This window comes from Phaethon aethereus, assembly GCF_964289735.1.
Source record: "Phaethon aethereus genome assembly, chromosome: 1".
Classification (NCBI taxonomy): domain Eukaryota; kingdom Metazoa; phylum Chordata; class Aves; order Phaethontiformes; family Phaethontidae; genus Phaethon; species Phaethon aethereus.
In genome coordinates, this window is record NC_138575.1 from 70,626,901 (window position 1) to 70,651,313 (window position 24,413).

The following is a 24,413-nucleotide window of genomic DNA, read 5'->3' on the forward strand; positions in this document are numbered from 1 at the left end:
AAGGTGAGAAGTAAAATTAGGTCCCCCTTTTCTTCCTGATCTTAACAGGACCATCCCTCTGGTAACACTCTGCTTGCCTGTTTTTTCTTTTCGCTTTTACTTCTTGTTTTATTAGTAGAGGCAACAGGCATCTCTCTATGGTTTGTTTTTTAGTGGCCAGTGCGTTCATAAAGGAAAGTTTCATAATGCAGAGAGGAAAAACCTAAGTGTAAAGGAGGTATCCTGTAGCTGTGTAATCATCATGGATGTCATATATAATTAGTGTCATAGACTAAGGCATCCTTTTGCACAAAAATAGGGCAGGATCCTGATAATGGATGGGAAGGTGTATTTTAATGTTTGCTCACACGGGGGCAGAGTTAAACTTGTGTGTGACCACTGCTTTTGAATTTTTTCAATAATCTCTCAGCAGTTTGAGTTGCATATTGCATTCCTTAGATTTTCTAATAATGAGAAGGTGGAAATATCTCTTCCTCTGTTTCTTCCTAAAAAGGATAAGAAGAAAAAAAAAAAGAAGGTGTCTTACACTTGTAATAAATAAATAGGCATGAACATTTTCTGGTAGGGAGTCAAAAGATACCATCTGAGTTTTGAAGAGGAAATTAGCAATTATCACTAACAAACGGACTTTCTGAATTGTTAGATACTCAAATTAAAGGCACAGAAAAGATTTTCTTTTGCCTGCTGTCTTTTGCACCAAAATGTATGAGACTGCTTTTCCTGCCTCAATTCACCAGTCTCTCTCAAAGATGTTAATAAACTTACACTTTTAAGCATTGTTATGCTTAGGGGGGAAATCAAGTCTGTTTTCTCCCTCCTGTTAACTGGGCACTTACTTACTACATCTTGTATATCCCTGGGGAAACAGAAGGCTGTCTAAAACTTAGAATGGTTGGATTTACTACGACCGGCAGCACTCTAATGTGCTCAGAGCCTGCAGCTTGTTTTTGACTGCAGCAGTCAGTGGGGATTGTGAGCTGTCTACAGCTCCTAGGAAGCAGTAGGCGCTGTACAGAGTTGGGTTGTGTACACACTTGCAGCCAGTGGCTACTTCCATTGTGAGATTTGCCATTGATTCAACAGCATCGGAGCAAGCCTTTTGTTCAAATATCTGCCAACAGGGTCACTCTTTGTTCAGCCAGTCTAATACCAAACTCTGTCTAACCTATTTTATATGTTGGCCCTGATGTCCTCAGAATGGTGCAATGTCGCAGTTTCAACACTGTGTATGTTTTCCAGTGCTTCATCACCAGAGATCCCCTCTATTCCGCCCCTGCAGCTCACAGTACAGCTGTGGTGGTGGCTTGGGCGCAATGGGGGAGCCGAGATTCCTCAGGGTCTGCATCCCAGCCTTGGCCTGAGCGTGCTGGCATCAGGGAGAAGGAGCTGAGAACAGCAAGGAAATTAAGAACTGACCTTTTCCCAAGCACTTTCCCCACTCTGTAGTATAAACTGCTAGGCTCAAGCTGACTGAACAGGCGCTGGGATATCATGCCAGGCTGAGGAAGCAGAGCTGCTATAAACGGCTTACAGCCCTTTTTATACTTTTGCTCAGTCACTGTGTGTCACCCTCTGGAGAGAGATGGACTTCCCAGAAGGAGTAGTCACATTCTGACATTTCCACAGCATTGGACACAAAAGAAGCCTGAAGCGTCGTATTTTGGTTTCTGAGGAAACCCTGGCCAGTCTGGCTCTGAGGCTGTAGTAACTATTACTGTTACAAATAGAGGAAATAGGGGAAAGTCTGTGAAACATCAGCTTGAAACTACCCTGAAGAGAAACCTTTTAACTTACCAGAACTGCAGGAAAGTACAGTTTTGAGAACTACATTAAATGGGGTGGTTTGGTGATAAAGAGAAGTGTAACTTGCCAACAAGTGGGTACCTGAGGGTAAATAAGACAGGAAGAGATAGTTAATAAAACTGTCAGGCAGTGGGGAGCAGACCCCTGGAGGCAGTGGAGGAGGTGTTGACAGGAGACAAGGGCAAACCAAGGCATGTTCACAGTATTCCTGAAGTACAATATGGTTACATTTTCTTCTGAGTCTTGTCTACATGAAAATCTTGTGCTGTTTCATTATGTTGATGCAAATGCCTTTTTTGGACACGTATCAGTTGAAGTATGTTGTATATTGATTTAACTTAAATCCATTCCTTACCACTTCAGTTAAAACAGCAGAAAGCACTCCAGCAAAATAACATCTATCCTCCCACAGACTTAGCCTTAATTTAACAGCATCAGTTTTTGAACTGGTTTAATTAAACTGCAGCTTCCTTGCACAGGCCAGGACTGGTTGCTGCGGAAGCAGAAGCATGTCTGTGTCTTTTGTGTTTTCTCTTGAACTTATAAAAAGAAACCCTTCTGATCATAGACTTGGAGAGGTGGATTAATGTGGGACTGGCAAATACTTTGCTTGATTTTCTCTAGGTCAAGCCCTGTGAAAAGAGTGGGTACCAAAGCATCAACAAAGACCATTATCTTCTCAGTCGTTTCTGTGGAAGAATGGGCTTTGTAATGAGGGGATAAGCAACTTAAGTTAAATAGGAAGTACACCATGGCCAGCCTCCAAACCCAGCTCATTTAGAAATGGAAAATTTGCCCAGCCCAGACCTAGATTCCTGTCCAGTTCTGCTGGTAGGCATGGTTATCACAGAAACAAGATTTTCCTCTCTCATATATGCAGAGTGTAGGGTTTCCGAAGCTCATCACGTTTGAGAAGAATCTGCTGTTGTTCTTGCCAAGTGGAGACTCTTGTCCTCGTGGAAAAATATTTTCATGTTCCATTTCAAGTTTCAGCAATCAGCCATGTCTAGTTTTGACAAGAAAAGGAGTGCTTCAAATGCCTTAAGAGTGGAGGAAGGGATATGTTTTCCATTTGTGAAAGACTAAAGTGTTGAAAATATTTTCCTTGTGTTTGAAAAACAAAACATAATGAAGCACACAGTAAAACCAATGAGTTCATCTTGATTAGGAACAACTGTGGAATCTGTGCAATTGGAGTTGAATAGAAATTGCTTTATAACCTGAACTCGTACACAACAGGGGAGCCAGATTGTTTTAGCTGACTGAGTTACTCAGGTTTTGTGAATACAAGAGCAGAACCTCATGTGGTCTTTCTCCTGTCACATGGCAGGACCCGTGGGCAATATGAACATTTAGTGGGGATGTGGAAGGTCCAGTGATTCCCACAAAAATTTGGCTCATTGTCCTTCACTAATCCATGGATCTGCAGTTATTTCGCTGCGTACTCCAGGTTTGCTGTAGGGTTGGTCAGATGGGCTTTCGCACTCTCAGCATCTGTCATTTCCAGAAGTAATTCAGGGCATGCGGGGAGGAGGCCATGAGCTGCAAATTGTTCTGGCAGGGTGCTTCCAGCTATTATGTTGTCTGGGGACTCTTGCTTGTCCTGTAACCAGAACATGTCTGTAATCCGAGGGACAGGGAGAAGATGGTGGCCAGGTGTGGGTTGCTGCAGAAGCCAGGAAAATTAATTTGGCCTGTGTGTGCCCAGGTGCCCCTGTAAACTAGATGTAACCCAGAAGACCAGATAAAGTGGCTTCTTCACTTGAAGCCTGTGAGCACCTATATCTTTAGAAGTGCAAGAGACCTTGGTCAGATAGCATGGGCCTCATTTTATGGTATCTTTCTAGAGGTACTTTAACACCCCCCCCCCCCAAAAAAAAAGGAGACATAGTTTGTTACCAGATATATGTTACTTCTGCAAATGCCTTCTTGAGAAGGGCAGGACCATACTACTCGGGTTTCGTTCTCACAGATCCAGTGAATTGATCTTGGCTCAGTTAATTGTTCGGTATTTTGCAAATGCAGACTTCCACAGGGAAGAATGATGACAGCAGTACTTAAACAAGTATTTCACCTATTCAAAATGCTAAATGTTGGATAGTGCCTCATGTCTCTGGGAAGCAGAAAAGTGTATTTTTGTAATATAAAAAGGAGGTGCTGAATTACAGGCAAAATATTTTTTCCAGGCTCTTCTGTGGACAGATAGATCTGATGGCAATAGAGAAAAATAGACTAATTCTGAATCAAAAAAACAATGGAAGTCAAGCACAAAATTATTTAAATGAATGGATTTCTGTGTGAGTAAAACAGGTGTGAGATGAAAATTAGATATGAAAAATTCTGGAAAGTTGGATATCCTGACTTGCCATCCATGCATGATTTATTAGTCCTGTCTGCCTTTCCACTCATGCTCCTTTTTCATTAAAGAAATGAGGGGGAAGCATAAATTAAGTTGTGATACAGAGCTGTGTATTTAGCAACTTAACTCCTAAAGTTTCCTGGGAAACAATCCTGTAAAAGAGAGGCCTGCTTTTGTTGCTTTTTAAGTTGGGAGCAACCCCACTGAATTCTGAGAAGTTACACTAAAGTAGAAGGAGAGTGTAACTCAGTCCTTCTCTTTATGTAATGATGACACATAGGACAGATTTTCTTGTGTAGGAAACTCATTTCTGTGCTCCATTCAAAACAAAGCTAAACATCAGTCAGGCTTGTTTTGTAAACTGTTACAGTGCAACAGAGCCACATACCATGGAAATAAACTTAATAAGCACAAGACAAATCTTTGTGGTTTGTAGAGTGTTTGTGAGAAAACAAACATCATAAATACAGACAGAGATAGCTCTGCACACACACATCAGCAAGTTCTTAGTTAACCCAGTGTTCACTGTAATGTGGAGGCAGCTTTTTTAAGGTGAACCATTAATTTTTCCTAGAAAGACATTAGTACAAGGAAACTTGAATATGTCTTGTGTGTGTGGTGTTCTCCCCATTCTCTGCGATGACACTGGAGTTCCCATTTTACCCTTTTGGTTACATTTGCCCAGATTCTTCTGTGCTGTTACCACCGTGCTCTAGTATCAGCACTATCCAGTCTGTTTTTTAAATAACTTTATCACAGCTTGACTAGACACCACCCTGCTGCTTTCCTTTTTTCAGAGGCCCTTTTAGATTATCTCTTCCCAGACAGTTTCTTACTGACGTCTGATGTCTGCAGCATTTTGTTTATGATGGGGGGAAAAAAGGCAGATTCATCACAGGATTTTCTTTGCTTTTGGTACTACTACAATAAGTTAATTTGTACAGTATTGTGACTAGAAAACAGTGAAATGCCCCAAACCAAAAAACCAAAACCTGCAAAGTAAACCACTCCAAACCTACGAAAGTTAAAAGTGAACCTTGTAGATCTTCAAATTGTGTTGCTTGCTGTAGAAATGGGAAAACTTTTGGTTGTGAGAAATAATTTTGTTTTCCCAGACGTTGGCACCCTGTACAACTTCTTTTAGAGCTATTTTTGGGGGCTTGTACTGTATCCGTGAGGGCTGCTTCAGAACATTGTGTTCCACACACTTTCCTGTAGCATCTAGGCACTTGTTGTGGTAAGGTGTTTATTTGAAGATGTCCATGTAATGGTTTTGAGAGCATAGAGAATGTAAGGTTTTTCCCATGCGTTTGTTTTCAGCTTGGGATATGCAGAAATAAAATAATTTTTTGAGTTAAGATTTCAGATGAACAGACAGAAATCACATGTTTTACTTAAGAATAACATTACCAGTACCTAGCCACGGGGATTACATAAGAAATTCAGTTGCCACTTCAGGTTTGGAATACGATGCCTCACACAGCAGCTTCCCTCCATCTGTTTTGCTTATAATGAAGGCTTTTATGTATTTTCTTCCTCTTTCTCAGACATTTATTTGGTACTTAATAATTCAGAAAAACTTCTGCATTTACTGAAAGACTAAAGCTATAATTCTGGTGACAAATGCAGGGTTAGTTTAAACGCTTACACTCTCACTTCTCTTTTTTTTGATCAGATTTTTCCCCCAAAGCAATGGAGTTAGAGTAAAAAAAAAAAAAAAGTAGACTATTTGCCTCCCACATAGAATCAATCATAGGATTACATAGAATAGTTTGGGTTGGAAAGCACCTTTAACAGTCATATAGTCCACTCCGCCCTGCAATGAGCAGGGACATCTGAAGATGAACCTAACTTGATCAGGTTGCTCAGAGCCCCGTCCAACCTGACCTTGAATGTTTCCAGGGATGGGACATCTACTACCTCTCTGGGCAACCTGTGCCAGTGTTTTACCACCCTCATTGTGAAAAATTTCTTCCTTACATCTAGTTGAAATCTACCCTCTTTTAGTTTAAAACCATTACCCCTTGTCCTGCTAAAAAGTCTTTCCCTCTCTTTCTTATAAGCCCCTTTTAAGTACTGGAAGGCTGCAATAAGGACTTGGCATGGACTTATGCTTCTGGTTTTGACGTAAAGAGAATCCACTTAGATGCATGAAGTTATATATTGTCTCCATACCCAAACAGGATGAAAGCCCTGCTGTGTTTACATATGAAAGCAGAATTGTATTAGGCACTAGTAAAACAAAAGGTGAAAAAGGCCCTTTGGGGAGAAGCTTAAATTGTAATTGGGTGGCTAACTGGTGTGCAGGGTAGGCCTCACTGCTCTGTCAGGTGCACCCCCAAATTTTAGGTAATGATAGGCTTGGTTTAAGATGTGGTGGTGTGATATATTGGCAAATAGGGGTAGGTCTGTGATGAAAAATTACCCATGCATAGGCATGCTTGAGCCAAGAAAATGTTGAGAACCACTTGTCTGGTTAATGCAAGATGTGGTGAGTGGCTCTAACAAAAAGACAGAAGTAGGACTGGTGCGTCTTTGCCTGCTACATGCTCTCTGAGCTCTGATGGAGAAGGCTTTATTTTCCTTGTATTATAGACCAGAATCTGGTGTATAGAGACGTTATGAAGGACTTCAGGCCAACAGGACTGTGCAGCACTTAATGTGAGCTGTGGCTGTGGTCTTAGGGACAAGTAAAACAGCTTTCAGTCCATGAATATACGCAAGTTTACTTGGGATTCAGCTAAACAAGTGGGTTTAGAGACTAGGCTTTGGTGAAAATGTGATACTGATATCTTTGGGACTTGCAGTCTTCCTGTGATAGAAAAAATGAAGCTGATTGAAAAAGCAGTGAATAAAGTGGTCTTTTAAATCAGAAAAACTGGGTAAAGAGAGGTGTAAAAAAGAATAGGTAAGGAGACTGAAGGCATGGATGGGTAAGATGGTTGTGGTGTTATAAGGAAAGGTATCCCTGCTGGGTGGCACTGTCCTGCTAACGGGAAGGTTAATGCACAGTGTGGGCTTCCCAGGCCCCTGTCCACATTGCAGTTGATTTCTTGCAAGAAATAAAGCTTGTGTTCAGTTTACAAGAGAAGAGATAACCACTGTATCGGGGTCTGATGGGCAGGGAGGTGGATGTAGCCAGTGATTTCACGATGTAACAGTTCTGAGTACTCTTGGGGAAATAAGGGTGGGTTTCTCTCTGCATAGGGTGTTGTACTCCCAGACTTTTCTCAATACAAATTTGGCCTCAAATGAAAGTGGACCATCAGAAAAGTTGCAGAGAAATGTGGAATGACAACAGCATGGATAGCAGACAGAGGAAAGACAGGATCTAGGACTTTTCGTAGAGGAAAAACTGTCAAGTGTTGAAAATGGCCAGAATGGGCCCGCATCCAAGAAAAGGGTGAGGATTCCTTGGGCACACATCTGGGTGGCAGAGAGAACGGGCATGCTGCTGGCAGCAACTGAAAGTGGAAAGGGGTAGGGAGAGCCTAGGAGGGAAGGCACAAATTTATGCAGTAGAAAAACACCCAGGAGGAAGTTTTAGAGAGAAGGTTTCACAGTTATTAAAGAACGTGAGGATCTGATTACGGAAGTTTCTTTTGAAAATGAAATTATTAATGAAGACAGATTGCATCTCAGATAGGGGTAAACAAAGAGCTCAGGGTCTTCTGGAAATTACAATGGGTATGTCTGCAGTGCTCTATGGCAAATACTCCATCTAGCTTTGAACAAAGTAACTATTTTATGAAAAAGTACCACGGGCATAATCAGTGAAGAATGCTCCTGTTTGCCACAGTTTTCATGAATCATTAATCAGCCTTTATTCTTTCCAGTTCTGTTTTCTTCTGTTTCTGCCTTGCTGAGCTCCAGGCCATTCTTCTGTGCAGTGCAGTTGCACTGGTGCCCCGGCGGAAGTTTATGTGTTGAGGAAAGGAGTTTCCTGAACTGTGTCTGCCATAAACATTCCAGCTAAATGCTACAGCCTGGAGCCTGGAAGGGCTCCAGAGCAGAGACCCTGAAAAACATAGCCCAGCTGGTCTGAGAGATAATAGCTGCCAAATGAGTGTAGCTGTCCGCAAGAAGTCATGCATGGGGATATGGTTTTGACTCTTCTGTCCTTGTGTGGTTTGAAACATGAATCAAAGTCATTAGGCTGTTTTTGCCATGCTAATGAAAAGATCTTGTTCAAAGACTAATGGAGATAAGAAATCCATATTTAATGGCCATGGAGGTCCTGGCTTGTGGCCCAGGTTGCTGTCTACTCACTTGTAGTTATGACTGCATATTGGCATATAATGTTTCTTTCCGTTAACTGTATTCTTAAAGATTGAAGTACAGCCAATACATATTGCTGATACTCAAGAATAGGTATTTTTCTTTCTAGCTCTAGGACCTTTGGTTCTCCTCCTTGCAAAGCTGATCAACCAGTTTGCCTGTGATGCACCCATATTCAGAGCTGTACCACTAGTATGTTCGTACAAGAGGAGACAGGTTTGATCTGACGGGAGACAGGGTGATTGAAGGTGTGTGATCATGCAGTGTGATGTGGGAGCATTTCTCTTTACCATTTTGAACTGGTGGGTGGCAAATCGAACTCTTCTGGTACAGTGAACAGTACAGAGTACTACTTTGGTTACATAGGCTGGACTGGCTTTATACTGCAGGTTCTGGCTTAGACAAAGTTAATGGAGATGAAAGGTAATTGAAAGGTAATTGTTAACATTAAAGTTAGTGGGTGAGATGAAAAGGATTATACGTGTAACTGTAAGTGCAATTCACATCCAGTAGAAATATTTTGCAGAAGCAGCAGATTTTATTGTGGTTCTGTATTGAGGTCAGGCATAGTTTTTTTATCAGAAAAAGCATTGAAAATGTTCTCCCTGAGATGCAGAATGCTTTCCAGAGCTTCGCAAATAAATGAGGAGTGAAGTCAGTGCAGTAACCACCAAAGAGACGGAGGATACTGCTCACTAATGGCCTGGCCACTCTTGCCACTTAGTATACTTAGTGCTGTGCTGTGCTGAGAGCCTAGTGAAGCAGTCTTTCATCTGGCTGGTCCGTCTTTCCCACTGACAGGTTAGGCTCTAATCCCTGAAAGTGAAAAACAAAACACCCTTTCTCCTCACAGCACTTTAGAGACATTATTTTAACACCTCTACCCCAAATTTTCTTAAATAGAATAGAACAGAACAGAACATTTCAGTTGGAAGTGACCTACAGCAATCATCTAGTCCAACTGTCTGACCACTTCAGGGCTGACCAAAAGTTAAAGCATATTATTAAGGGGGTTGCCCACATGCCTCTTAAACACTGACAGGCTTGTGGCATCGGACCGCCTCTCTAGGAAGCCTGTTCCAGGGTTTGACCACCTTCTCAGTAAAGAAATGCTTCCTAATGTCCAGTCTAAACCTCCTCTGGTGCAGCTTGGAACCATTCCCACATGTCCTATCACTGGATCCCAGGGAGAAGAGACCAGCAGCTCCCTCTCCACATCCCCTCCTCAGGAAACTGCAGAGAGCCATGAGGTCGCCCCTCAGCTTCCTTTTTTCCAAACTAGACAATCCCAGAGTCCTCAGCCGCTCCTCACAGGACGTGCCTTCCAGCCCTTTCACCGGCTTTGTTGCCTTCCTCTGGATGCGTTTGAGTACCGTAACATCCTTCTTAAAGCGTGGGGCCCAGAACTGCAGACAAATCTCCTTGTGTTGCTTTTTCCTATCAGAATCTGAACTCCCCGATCCTTAATTTTCACGCACAATCATTTTAACCTATTAAAAATGAAAGATCACCTCTCTCTCCCTTTAGAGAGGGGTGGTAGAGCACACTCGGTATATGTTGTTTGTGGCCCTTTAAACTTTACATTGTGGCTGTTCAAGGGTAAGCATTTAGAGAAGAAAATTTGAATCTCATTATGTGTAAAAGATGTGCTTGGCTATTTTTGTAAAATAAAAGCAGACCTATAGCGATAGAAGCAGTAAAGGACACCGCCTTCCCACCCACACCTTCTCCATTTCTTGCCAAAGTTGCTCCGTCCGCTTGGTTTTGATTACTTTGAATCAAATCTTTTTAATTACTTTGATTACTGAATCAGGATTACAGGCTGTGGGTATAAGGGTAGCTAGCATGATCGTTAAGTTCCTGGACTCACGTCTAGTTTTTTCCTGCTGATTTCATTATGAGTAATGAGATTTTGGACCCTTGCTTCTCGCCAAAAGCAAAAGGTCCTTAAAGCCAGAAGAAAAAGTGAGCCCTGCCTGGGGAGAAAACCCCATCCGACGGTCCCGAGGGGGTGGTTTCGGGAGAAGACAGAGGCTTGGCCGTCTCCCGTCGCGTTCTGCACACGCTGGCGTGACCCCATTTCTCCTTGTTGGTGGCGCCGACAAAGCGGTAAGCATCGCCCACGCCAATGCCGCCCACGTTTGCGTGTCCGGGGCCGCGGGGGGAACCGACATCTCTGCTGGGATCCTTCGCAGAAACACGACCTGCTCCTTGAGGACGGGACTTTCGCGGGAGGGGGGCGGCACACGGCACCCCCGCAGGCTCCGCAGGACATCGGGCCCCGCGCAGAGCTGCGGGCTGCGAGGGCACCGGGGGGCCCGGCCGCCTCGGCTCGGCTCCTAGCGCGCCCGTAGGCACCACGCCGCTCTCTCGCGTCACCGCCCACAGGCTCGGCCTCATTGGCTGAAGGCGGTGCTCATCCTCTTGGGGCAGCCAATCAGGCTCCCCCAGCTCTCGGGCGCGGAGACGCCAGGGCCTCATTAAGACACGGGGTCCACCTCTCTCCCGGCGCGGCGGTGGAACGGCGGACGGTAGGGTTTTGTTCGGGCCTTGGGGGCCGGCTGCGGAGCACGGCTGCGGCGTGCCTGGCGGGCGTGCCGGCCGCAACCTGCTGCGGTGGTCCCTGTAAGGCAGCGCGGATTTAGTCGGTTAATTCCCTGAAGCTGAGGGACGAGCGTGGGGGGAGGGCGGTTAACAGTTGTACGCGGGGGTGGGGGAGGTCTCCCTGCAGGGGAGGAGGGCGCCGGGGCGCCCTGAGGCGGAGGGTGCCGGGGTGCAGGCCGGCTGCCTTGGCGGGTGTCGAGACCCGGGGCTGGCCGGGTGTGTGTGGGGGTCCCTTGAGGAGAAGGATGGTAACCGTGGGGCGGGTAGGGGATTCCTGCGGCGGCAGAAGCCATGAGGCACCTTGTGTGAGCGTCTGTGTGTAGGGGAGGTGCTGCCCCGCTCCTGGGTGAGCTTCCCCGGTCTTAGGGGAGACTAAGAGACATAGGTGTACCGCACAGGGACGCCTTATCAAAGGGCTAAGCAGGTGAGCTTGTGCTGGTTGGCGTGAGGAGTCCTGGAAATGGCCACCTCTGGCAGTTAGACCTTAAAACAGCTCTTGGCTAAAACCTCTGCTGATGTAAGGTGTTATCCTGAGCACCTTGCTTTCTTCTAAAGTGCTGAGCTGGGGCTCTGTATTCCTGTTTTATGTGAGGTCCACACCTGCTGTCTGTATCTTCTATGGTGTCCCAGAGGCTTTCGTGGATTTCTGTGTGCTAGAGCTATGGTAGTTGCATCTAAACAAGTCTTGCGGAGCAAATGATATCCTGGGGCATCTGGGAGACAAGAAACTTTCCCTTGTTGGAAATGCAGGAGCTGTGCATTTGCATCTTTTTGGGAGAAGGAAATTGGTAGCTTTCCCAGCCCATACAAGGGGTGTGTGCTCTATTTTCTTACAGCTCTCAGAGCGAATGATTTGCACTTGTGGCTTCTTTCTGTGTGAGCACTTGGTGTTTATTCTTCTCCTGCAGGTAACTAGCCAAGAGTGTGTGGTGGCCTCTCTATAAGCAGCTCTTGCTGGGATTTGTGTAGGTTGTTCCTTTGCCATAGGAAAGGTGAGTAGGATTATTTCCATGTGCTGCTCTAAGGCTTTCTATCTTAAATGCTTCCATAAGTGGACTGATATTTAAACAACCCTCTGACTGCCAATCCTTTATAAATTTGTTTGAGAATGGTGCTTCTGCTTAATCTTTTATATAACTGAACTGGATTTTTATGGTCCCCAGATGATCTTAGGTCTTTGTATGAGCCTTTTTTTTGTTTGTTACATTTATTGAGTTTTTTATTGGTTTTGGCCAAAAGTACTCAACTAAGAACATGTGTGAACAGGTGCCTCTCCTGTGTTCTTGGGTCTTGTTTTTTGTATTGGGTCTTAATTTGGTTTTGTAAATTATGTGATCTGTTCCTGTGGGTAATACAATAAATTAATCTGAACGATGCGATATCTGCAGATAGACAGAGCTTTTTATGGGGTTTTTTGTTGTGTAGCAGTTCATGCTGTGAACACACTGAAATTCTTAGCCATATCTATGGGATGTTGGAGAAAGATCACTTTGGCTTTAGGCGGAAATGTTGCCTGATACTCCTTTTTTGTTTTAAACCTCGGATCCTTAGGGGCTAGTTTAGTATTGTATCTGATGTGACATGACACCTGAATCCTGACAATAGGTGATTTCTTTGCTTAATATGCAACTGATTATTGTGAGTGGAGAAAGTAGAACATGCAAGGGACTTTGTCTGAGATGCTTCTTGTCATACATAAACCTTAGGCCTCCTTTGCATGAAATCACAGAAAATTCTCCTTTGTATTTACCAACTGTCTGTTGTGTGCCAGACAATACCTCCTGATATTCTGTAAAAATCTATCAGTCCGCAAAGGCTCTTTAATCCTTCCCAGAGGTCAGAAGCTAGATGCGAGGGTGTGTTGTGTAGTGTCCCAGTGTGATGTAGACTCTGCCTTCTGTGGGACTAAAGGAGAACTAAATTGCTGTTACAGTCAAGATCAAATTACTGAGGCTGTTTAATTCAACTTTTCTATACGCTCTTTGAAAGTCTGGTAAAAATGAATACTGGTATTGTGCTGGGTGCTTTCCAAAACCCAGAGTGCATGGGCCTGACCTAATTCAGGGTCACAGTGGGCCTGAATTTGAGAGATGTGGAGTGTGATTGAAGCAGCTTGAGCTGATTTGAAATGATGCGAGCTCCCATAAGCATGTCTCTTATGGAAATCTAGTGCAAAGTTGTGTGTGCAGAAGTCAGACCTCAGTCTCCCACTGTCCATGGCTTTGAGAGTTCATTTGAATATACAGCAGTCTTCCCAGTTCAGAGTTGTATTTTTATATTTTTAGCCCTGCTCTGTCCATTGCTATCTAGTCTTTGACATGTCATGTCAGAGTGATTGGGTGGGGCTTTCAGAGTTGCAGTACTGTGTTAGATGGACTTTTCAGGTATCACACAATCTGCCAGAAGATCTTTGGCTACATTGCAAAAGCTTGGGTGAGTGGTCAAAATCCATCTCCAGCTGAAGACAATCCAGAGGTGGTGTTCCTTAGTCAACAGGGCCAGAGAAAGGTGCTGTTTGACCTTATGAACATGTAGCTGTCTTATTTAATGAGGACAGCAAATATGCCATTTGTGCCCACTGCAAAAGTAAAAACATTAATGTTGGTGCCTGAGAAGCTGGCATTGTAATTCATAGACACAAGAGGGGAAAATACTCCAAAGTGAGGAGGGGGATGGAATAATCTGTGAGATCACCTCTGGATTCAGTGAAATGAGGCCTCACTAGTTGTGTTGCATCCTGGGGTAGCTGTGTTGTGGCATGTGAGTGTGGAGGAATGATGGAGGAGGTGGCCTGGGGAAAAAATCAAGCAGAGACCGGCATAATTGGCAGGACAGGATGGAGATGTGAGGAAACAAGCTATGCAGAGCATGATTATGGTGGCATCTCCTCTGAGGAAAGCTGATAAGGTTCTGTATATTGCCAGTTCCAGTTCTGTGGTCCTCCTCTCCAGTGGCTGAGGATCACAGCTGATGTCTGTGCCTGCATTCCCTCTGAGCCAGTGTGGGTCAGCGCAGCTCTTAGGAGCTTGAGCTCCGTGTCTCACCTATAAGGTCACCACTGAGAGTGAGATCTGCTTCTCTGGTTGGCCTGATGTTGAGTGAGGCTCTGTTTAAGCACTTGAGACAGGAACAGCTTGTACAGGTCTGCTACTAATCAGTTGGGTAAGTGGGCTGGTTGTGACAAGCTGGGTGGAGGATGGTGCTTTTCCTCCCACATGAGGGTGGGAAGGAATTCAAAGCCAGGAGACCTCAAAGGCAAAAACATACTCAGACACTTGTTTCTTTGGTTGTTTTGATTCTCATGGTTGTTTACTCTTTGCTGTCATATTACTACTTGTAATGCATTATCTGTGAGATGTTTGATGTTTCTGTCTCCTTTCTCTGTCCAGATGCATCATTATTAGATGCCAGACCAGTTGTCATCTGTGCTAAGCTGCAACCAAAATGGCTAAGTACAGGCTTGTTCTCTTAAGACATGGGGAAGGAGCCTGGAACAAGGAGAATCGCTTCTGCAGCTGGGTAGACCAGAAGCTGAGCAGTGATGGGATAAAGGAAGCTCAGAACTGTGGCAAACACCTTAAAGCGCTGGGCTTTGAGTTTGACCTTGTCTTCACCTCTGTACTCAGCCGCTCCATCCAGACTGCATGGCTTATCCTGGAAGAGATGGGCCAAGAATGGGTCCCCATTCAGAGTTCCTGGAGACTGAATGAACGTCACTATGGTGCACTGATAGGTCTCAACAGAGCAGAAATGGCGCTGAATCATGGGGAGGAGCAAGTGAAAATATGGAGGAGAAGCTATGATGTTACCCCACCTCCCATAACTGAATCTCATCCTTATTATGAAGAGATATACAATGATCGCCGGTATAAATGCAGTGATGTCTCTCAGGATAATCTCCCAAAGGCTGAAAGTCTAAAAGATGTGCTTGATAGACTGCTTCCCTATTGGAATGAAAAGATAGTGCCAGAACTGAAAAGTGGCAAAATGATCCTTATATCTGCTCATGGAAACAGCAGCAGGGCACTGCTGAAGCACGTGGAAGGTAAGTGTCTTCCTCTTAGCCTTTCCCTCTTCTCCTTACTCAACTGCTTAGAGCTTTTTATCTTGTTCTGTAGTGTATATTACTTGTCTGTGGCCTTCAAGGAGAAAGTAAAAAGTTTGCTTATTGAAACAGGAATTAAACTGGGGGATCTGGGGTGGGGAGAGAATTAGGTATGTTAATGTAAAGAGCCAGATGCTTTCCCCTTGTTTCTCGCTGCTCATTTTAAACTACTGTATTCAAACTAACTTTGTGGTTGTTCTAGACAGACACAAACTCTTCAGGCTCTAGCTATTTTGGGATTTATTCAGCTGGTTTATCAGTAGGGTTGAGGTCATAATCTGTTCATTAAACAAGCATTGCTCTAACACAGCAGAATAAAGTGCTTGGGTTGTGGAAAACATCCTTGACTGTTACTGTAGTGGGTCACTTTTGAGGCTTCATTCCTGATAATGCTTTTCTTAAAAGCTGCTCTAACAGGGAGTTCTGTAAAGAGTAGGTACTTGCTAAAGCATATACAAATACTGTAGTTCCAAATACAGAAAACGCCTACCAATAAACAGTGAAGTTGGTAGCTTAGTATAAGGTTGCTTACTTATTTGGGACCTGAAAAGGATGTGACTTGACTTTAAGTCATTGCTAGATTCTTTCCCCCCTGCCTCTTCTTTAATGACATGGCTTCTAGTTTAGGTCATCCTAAACTGGAAGACGGACTGTATTCATTTCTCTGTCTATGCGTAGAGTAGAATTTAGTGATTATGTATGTGTGAATGCAGCCTACTAGAGGTATAGTTGCAAGTATGCACAGACTGGATTGTGTCCACTCAATTTTTTTTAGTTATAAAACCGTCTGGTGTGTGCCTGTACAGCTGTGACGGTGCTGAGCACTTTTTGCATTCAGGCATGCTGGAACAGTCAGGATAGCTGATGCTTTAGCAGGAGTCAGAAGCCCAGGTAATAAGCATGTACAAGTGGCTTCTGGAACTATAGAGGCTGTGAATTCTGGGGTACAGGTCACTGCTCAGATGGAGGAGGAAGGCTGGTTCAGCCAGTTCCACTGATGTGGTCAGGGTGGCTGCCTACACCATGTGGAATAATAAAGAATTACAAAGTAAAAAGAGGCAGGGGGATCTGTAACCATGGTGTCTTCCCTGCTTCCCACCAAAGAACTGAACCAGTTTCATGAAACCATGCTGGCCAAGCCCTTTGGGGGTGAAATACTGCAAGCTGACCACAGCTTCAGCAGAAACCCTGGGCCACTTTCTGTGCAGGCATGCAGCAAGGCTAGAGCTATGGCATCAGTGGCTGGTAAAGGTTATGTTGAAGTCAGTGTGACTGGAGTACTTGCTGCATTAAGATCAGGGAGAACAGTGTAAGTTAGAGCAGCTGCAAAGCTCTTCTTTGGGATGATCTGTTAGGGATTGTGGTGGTGTATCCCCTCCCCTCTAAGTGCTGCCCACAATCAACCAAAGTAGAATACAGCTGTGTGTCTTGTCTGTCTTACACTATACCTTGTCCCTCCCAGCATGTGCTTACATGGGGAAATGTGAGGAATCCTTGGCAGAGGACCCAGTTCTGTTGACTGAGGACTGTCCATCAGCTACCGGAGCTCCCATACAGAAGCAACTGCTAGATACATGCTGGCTCTTCTGTTGTCTGTGCAGTGGAGATTTGGATTGCTGCAGAGCTGGCCTGAAGGGTGGCATGAACAGAGCATTAAGACCCTTGATATTGTAACCCGCTCTTTTTTTTTTTCCCCCAGAGATCCAACCTATATCTAGCTGGATCTAAGGGGTTCCTTGTCTGCATTGCTGACTGTCTCTCCCTTTCTCTGAAAGGTGTTGAATTGTGAGCTGCTCTGGAGCCTTGCTGGAGTTAGGACGAATCCTGTCTAAAAAACAGTGGTATAAGTTTGTCAGTCTACTGTATTTATAGCATCCACTGTGAGATGGGCTTTGTTTTTATGGACTTTTTTTGACAAGCTTAGTGTGTCCTGCACTTGAGTAGAAGTTTCTGGGCCCCTCTATCTTAGCTGGAGCCAAGTTTTTTGGCATTTAGAAATTGGACTCCAAATGCCTCAAGCAGCAATCCTACATGACTGCCTGGATGTCTTAGTCATAGTGATAACTTAGTCCTGGAAGCTGTAAAACTTTATTTAAATGGCAGTAAATACAAGTGTTTTAATTCAGTTTGATCTGATGAAACAATTCTAATTGTTTTAGTGTGAAATTTAATGTCTTTCAGAAAGAGCCCTCTTTTTGTCTAATAACTGATTCTTCAGGTCAAGACCCTGTAAGCCGTATCTCATGGTGAAGACAACATTAGTGTAATAGTTGTGACCAGCTTGCCCTGTTGAACTAACTGAAGACCAAGTCTAGTGGATTAATTTACCAGGTGACTGTCAGAAGGATTGATGGTCTGTCTCAACTTCTTTCTTCCCTCCTGACCATTTAATCCTGAGGACTTATATTGAGTACCTTGAAATAGGGTCTTGTGGAAGGCCTGATTCTAGCATTTCCTCCATCTTGAAAGGTTGCAATCTCTTGGGTACAGTGTGGTGGTCACTGAGCCTTGTCATGCTCAGGGTAAAAAATGGAGGGGAGGAGTTACCTGGTCTCTAGAAGAAAGATGCAGATGTTGCACCCATTGGGCTTGTCTGGTTGTGGTCACAGAGCTGGGATAGAGCTCTGGAACTGGGCTCACAGGCAGAATGTGGTGACAGGGAAGGCTTGATGCTAGTCTCACCAGTTGGTGAGCAGTGCCCTCAGGATTTTACTTTTTTTAATTACTACAAGTGTGATACTTAGGCACTTACAGTATTCCAGTAGTTTACATGCTGGAGATACACATTGTGAGTCCTGGTGTGGACTGTGTTGAGGACTACCTAATAATCTTATTTTACTGATTTTGCTGTTTTGACCTTCTTAAGGAAATAGTACTTCTGTGACTGCTGTCTGAGGGCAGTTATAGAAACCAGCTTGAGATCTGCCAGCTCACTGCTGTTGAAATGAGATGGTCATGCACTCCGTCATTCATCCCAGTCTTCACTCTGTGCTTCTATTGCTTATTTCTTGTGAGCTTGTTGGGCCTTTCTGCCAGTTAACTTGGCCTGTAAACTGTCAAGAAATGGCAAGGAGTGGGTAGTTATCTGTCATGTTGGTGGCTTGAATCAGCATTCAAGGGGAAGAGGGTGGCAAGTGACTGATGATAGTGCAAAAGGGCTGTAACAGACTGACCAGGACCTGCAGCTGGGACAGAAAGGTTTCATACATGAGGAGTTAGTGACTGGTTTGCACAAACTTGGGCTTGAGGGACTCTCCATAGTGCTTCAGCCAGAGATGGAAACCTTTTGTCAGAGCTCTGTCCAAGGGCAGTATGTATGCTGGTAGGCTCCAAAGTTGCATGCTCGGAGAAATCAATTTGTCACAGTGTTGCCTTGAGTTCCTGGTGGTGGTAGTGCAGACTGGATGTCTGCTCAAGACTTCTGGGACATTCTTGCCTAATGACATAGTTGACAGCTAGTGATGGTAGTGGTAAATCTTTTCAGCCGATTTAACCTTGGACTGCTTGAGGAGTTTAACGCAGGCTGCATTTCTCTACTGCATGGAAATATGATAGATTAATGTTTGTTTCCTGCACTGTCTCATTGGGATGGCCTTGGTAATGACCACAGTCAAAGTCAGGCTGATCAGGAGCAGTTTATGCGATGACATTGCATTGGGTCTGGCTGAGATTGAGGGCTGCTATGGGGAAAAGTAACTCCTACTGCTCTGCTTTGTATTGGTAGCTAGAAAGGTGTTGATAACACACCAGTGTTCTGGCTGCTGCTGAGCAGTGCTTGCCCAGCATTGAGGCTGTCTCTCGAACATTCCCTCCTCACCCAGTAGGCTGGGGGTGGGCAAGATCTTGGGAGGGGGGCACAGCTAGGACAGCTGACCCAAACTGGCCAAAGGGATATTCCATACCATATGATGTCTGCTCAGCAATAAAAGCTAAGAGAAAGGAGGATGGGGGGTATTTCTTATGATGTTTGTCTTCTGGAGCAACTGCTGTGGGTGCTGAAGCCCTACTTCCCAGGAAGTGGCTGGACATTGCTTGCTGATGGGAAGTTGAGAATAAATCTCTTGTTTTCCTTAACTTCTCTCCTGGCCTTTGTTTGCTTTATTAAACTGCCTTTATCTTGACCTATGAGGTTTTTTCCATCTTATTTTCTCCTGTTCCTGTCCTGCTGAGGAGTGTGGTGGAAGGGTGCGCTCCTGCTGAGATCAGCTTGGTGGGCACCTGGTGTCCAGCCAAGGTCAACCCACTACAGTCCTTTTTGGTACCTCACTGTGATGCCTACCCAGATGGTGAAGGGGTGGGCTCTTGGGTCACAGGTCCTGCCAGGAGCCTGCTCTGGTATAGGTTCTCCATGGGATCACAGCTTTCTTCGAATGTGTATACCTGTTCTGGTGTGGGGTCCTCCACAAGCTGCAAGTGGATACCTTATCCGCTGTGGAGCTCAATGGGCTCCAGGGGGACAGCCTGCCTCACCATGGTCTTCACCATAGGCTGCAGGGGAATCTCTGCTCAGGTGCCTGGAGCACCTCTTCCCCCTCCTTCTGACCTTGGTGTCTGCAGAGTTGTTTCTCTCATTCTCACTCCTCTCTCAGCTGCTGCTGTGCAGCATGTTTTTTTAGGTGCTACTGGCATTGCTGATGGGCTTGGACTTGGCCAGTGGTGGGTCTGTCTTGGAGCCATTTGGCATTTGCTGCTAGCAGCTTCTCACAGAAGCCACCCCTGTAGTGCCCTCCCCCCTGCCCTTGCCTGCAAACCCAGTACAGACATAGAAAATCTTTGTGGACATAAGGGTAAAACAAATGTAGTTAATATGCTGCAGCCATGTTGTAGCCCACCCATCTTCCTTCTTTCCTTAAAATCTGCACAAGGAGCTAACATTGTAAAAATTAATAGCTAGATTCTAACACTACCCATTTCCCTCCTCTACCTTACTGAGGCTAGGTCCTCTGCCAGCCTGCAAGGAAGGCAGAATCTGGCCTTGAATTTTTAACTTAGGCTTAGGCATCAGTATTTTCATTAAGCTTGTGGGAAGGATGCTATGACCTGATTTAGGTCTCAATTACAAAGCACCAGTTCTACAAGAAGCCCATTGTGGCTGAATTTATGCATATGGTCTTGTGTGTTTTGTTGGATGAATCATCTGGCCTCAAGTGTAGTTGACATGAAGGGGAGGAGGGGTGTAGCTATTCTCAATAGCTGTTGTGTTTTTGTGTTGCTGTGACCATAAGAATAGAAGGAAGGAACTTGGTAAGAACAAGTGAGAGGGAGGGAGAAGCTGAGCCAGCCCTTGCAGAAGTTGGCTGTAGGTGCTCAAAATCAAGCCCACTGGGGTTTGCCTCTGTAAGACTTTCCAGGGTGTGAGTACTTGCACTTCTTTGGGCTACAAGGTAAAGGTGAATTTGCAAGCTTGCAGATATTACTGGTCTCTGTGTTTGATTACTCAGTTTAGTTAAAAGGAGTATAAGTAAGCTGGGAAAGAATTCTGAATGGGGTTTTGAAAGATCTTTTTGTAATAAGTGCTGTACCAAATTCTTTCAATGTTCATGCCCCCAACTGCTTCCTGCTGTACAGCTGCTCTTAAGGAACAGTGTTTAACAGGTGCTTACAGGAGAAGGTGGGAGATGCCTACTGGAGGGATGTAGTTGCTCTGTCAGCATTTTGTCTGGGATCCTGAGAAAGACATCCTGAGTACTTCAGTATGGCTGTAAGTAAGACCTTGGTTTTTAACCTTCTTGGGGAAAGGCTGCTTCCAGCAACATGGTACACTTCAGCAGTGTGGAGATCCAGGCTTTACTATTTTACTGGAGGGGGAAAGAGTGTTGCTTCTTCAGTGGTGCTATTTCCCATTGCACCTTGTGGTCAGCAGTTGAGTCCTTGCCCTGATTTCACCCTTCTTCCCTGTGTGGTAGGGTGGGGTTGTAACACAGGCCAGTTCAGATGAAGTGCAAAAAAAGGTCACTTGGCTACAGTTACAGCACATGAAGTAACTGGATAGCAGTTAGCTCGTGCTTGCATTGGCCGGAGTGTGAGATGTGATCTCTCTACTGTCCTCCTAGCTTGCTGAGTGGGGAGTGTCCTGTATGCATTTTGCCTGCAACTGAAGAGCTTGTGTGATAAGCCTGATCAGCTTCTTGCTTCCTGAAGAACAGAAATACTATACAAATACAGTAACAGTGGTGAAATAAAGCAACAGGACACTATTGTTTCTTTAGGATTTTCATCTGACTTCAAACTTGCATTTCCAGCCTTCTTCCAGGCTGTAAGGCAATGCTGCTGTATGAGGGGGGGAAAAAAACCCAGGAGAAAGCCAACATGCTTCCTGCAGCTTGTTTATCCTAGACTGCACTGTTTTGCTTTGTAAATCAATGTTAGTTGACAGTAGTGTGGTCACTTAGTGTTCTGTAAAAACAGTAAAATGCATTTCTGAATCCATGTAGCTACAGCTAGTTTTGTTTAATCTATCTTTAGAGGAAACCTTTAAATATCCTGGCTCCTGGCAACATTATGTGGTTTGCCTAAAATCTCCTGCATGATTTTGTCCGCTTTGCATATATCTGAATAGTTTAGTCTGGAAGACTGATTTTGAGAGGTGGGCAGAACACTTCCTAGGGCCAGATTCTCTGTGGACACAGGGTGATGTGTATGTTCTTAAAATCTTGGACGTTTAAGAATCCTTGAAATAAGAGCTCAGGCAGTTTGGCTGCTTGCTTTGCAAACCAAAGTCCTTGAGAATAGTTCTTGTGCCTGGTAAATGGACTCAGTATTTTTCCCATTGATTTCTGTGCAGTTTTAAAATTTTAGATGCTCCTTGAGTTCTTTTCTGTAGGTCTGATTCTGCTGCCTATGACAGATAATCTGTTGTGTATATGGATTGCTTAAACTGGCAGAGTATGACTTTTTTTAACAGACTGATGGCTCAATATGTAACAAGGTGTAAGCTTCTTGCAAGGGTTTATCTGTTTTCTCTTGCTCCATGCCCTTCTGAAATTTAGGACTAATCTACAGCTGAACTAAGTGCTTAGCCTAATCAAAACAAGAATAGGTCACTGCAAAAGTTGCATGCTTATGTGGTCCCTTTGCAGGGGCATAAGATCATTCTCACCTCATGATTAGTTTTTTTTTTCCAACCTGTTGTCATCCCGCTGTTGCTGAGTGGCATGACTTTGTGGGTTTTCCTGTTAAAATGTTGTCTCTGTTTTTATACTTAATGTGAAAATCACTTGTAAATTTGCACCCATATGTTCTGAGAACCATCTGTTTTGTCAGCTGTGCAAGAGGTTGTTTTCTTCATGCACCTTGGTCTAGTTTATATAGTGTCATCATTTTAGAAGCTTGGTTGTGTGCATTTTCTAAGCATGAATTACTTGAAGCTGTCCTGCTTTATAGCAGCAGGCTGCTGCTGTGACCTCTGCTTCTAAAAAGGGGAGAAAAAAGAAATACTAACATTTGCAATGCCACTAGCTTGCTTTTCCCTGCAATTTTTGAGGAATGGTGTCTTAGCAGTTGCTGCTGCTTAATGCAACTATTTAGACCTCATGTGGAAACTTTACTAGGAGGCTTGGTCTCAAAATTCACTTGGATACTTTGGAGACTTGTGTGTTTGTGAAAATAACCAGCAATTTCATTGAGATTAGAGCCCCAGAATATTTTAAGCACAGCTGGATAAAATAGATTTTTTTCTCTCCAAGTACATATTATTTTAGCAAAGTGGAAAAATACAGGAAAATGCTTCAAGTTGTATAAGTCAACTTTCTCCCTTCTTTTCTTCCCTTCTCCCTCATTTCATGGTGGAAATGAATATCCTGTATCTAATAATTCTGAGAATAATACTGTAGGTAAGGTGTTATAAACTTGCTTTTGAGCAATCAGATGTGGGCAAACAGTGATCCTTACACTAGAAGAATTAAATACTGATTTTTAAGACAGTTTGTGTGAGAAGCTTTGCATAGAAAATTGAAGAGGAAAAATTAACCTTGGTATCCTGCCTTTTTAAAGAGGCTGTTTATATTGGTTGCTTAGCAGAGGTGGTTTCTTGTTGGAGTAGCATGTGTGGTCTCTAATCCTCTTGTGATGCATGAGTTGTGAGGATATGGATGAGAGCCTATTGTCCTCAATGTCCTTGTGCTCCTGTGTATTAAAGGAAAGGTATAGTCTTCAAGGAAATGTCTTCCTGTTTGTTTCACATGTGCAGACTGAAAAATGAAGAAACTGTCTTCACATTGATGGGAATTCCCTCCTTTAGCTGTTCCTAAAGCACTAACCAAGCTGTGGTCTAGCTGGGAATTGACCCTCAGGTAGCTGGTGGTGTTGGTGGAGGCTGAAACATGTCCTTAACTATTAAGACTAGATAATCTTAGAAATAAGGCTGAGCTAGATAATACAGAAGCTGTTCACTAAGTATAACTCTGTTTTGTGTGTTTTTTTTCTTTGACAGGCATCTCTGATGAGGACATCATCAATGTTACTCTCCCCACTGGTGTGCCCATACTTCTTGAACTTGATGAGAATCTGCACCCTCTGGGCCCTCACCAGTTTCTAGGTGATCAAGAAGCTATCCAAGCTGCCATCAAAAAAGTGGAAGATCAAGGAAAAGTAAAATCTGCTGAGAAGTAAAATCCTAACACAGGTGTTCTTAAAGTGTGGCAATAAGTGATTTATGTATGACTGCTAGGTTGCACTCTATGGAAGTCTCTATTTCAAGCACTAAATCATTGGAAAGGACAGTTGAGTCTCTGGTTGGTAGATTAACCCTCTGCCTGTCAAAAACTGGAATTTAGATCTCAGCATGAGGTTATGGATACTGAAAACACAAATGAAGAGATCATTGAGATAATGGAAACTTGCAGGGTAGCCTGCTCCAGTTTTAGGATTGAGGGTGGCCCACTACAAAAATACAGGGATATGTTACTGGTGTCTACCAATAATTGATCTAATTTGTTAAGGTGATAAAGCACCTGCTTACTGGAGTAATCAAGTGCAGGTTGTTACAGGTACTAAAACTTTCTCACTGATAAAATGGCACCAAGTAACAGTCATCCAGTATGATTCTTCTTTGTCAATGGCCATGACAATGGAGCGCCTTCAGCCTTTCAGAACATTTTCAGCTGTACAACTCTTTGTCTTTGTTATTTTGAGTCTTCCAAGGCCAGTTCATGGTCCAGATGAGAATTTTGTAGAGGTGTTTGGAGTGTCATAGTGACCGTAGTTGTCTTTTTGTTACACTATATCCTAGTTTTTAAGGAATCTAGAAGGAATCCCTTTTCCTCC

At 44.0% G+C, this 24,413-nt stretch overlaps 1 protein-coding gene across 1 annotated transcript; it reads left to right on the top strand.

The window, feature by feature from the left end:
• Positions 1-14,473: 14,473 nt before the first annotated feature.
• BPGM (bisphosphoglycerate mutase) lies at positions 14,474-23,759 on the top strand (the record flags this gene model as incomplete). Its single annotated transcript, XM_082000803.1, has 2 exons — positions 14,474-15,089; positions 23,581-23,759. Exons 1-2 carry the CDS (start codon positions 14,489-14,491, stop codon positions 23,757-23,759), a joined length of 780 nt encoding a protein of 259 aa, XP_081856929.1. The 5' UTR covers positions 14,474-14,488.
• Between the last annotated feature and the right edge of the window lie 654 nt (positions 23,760-24,413).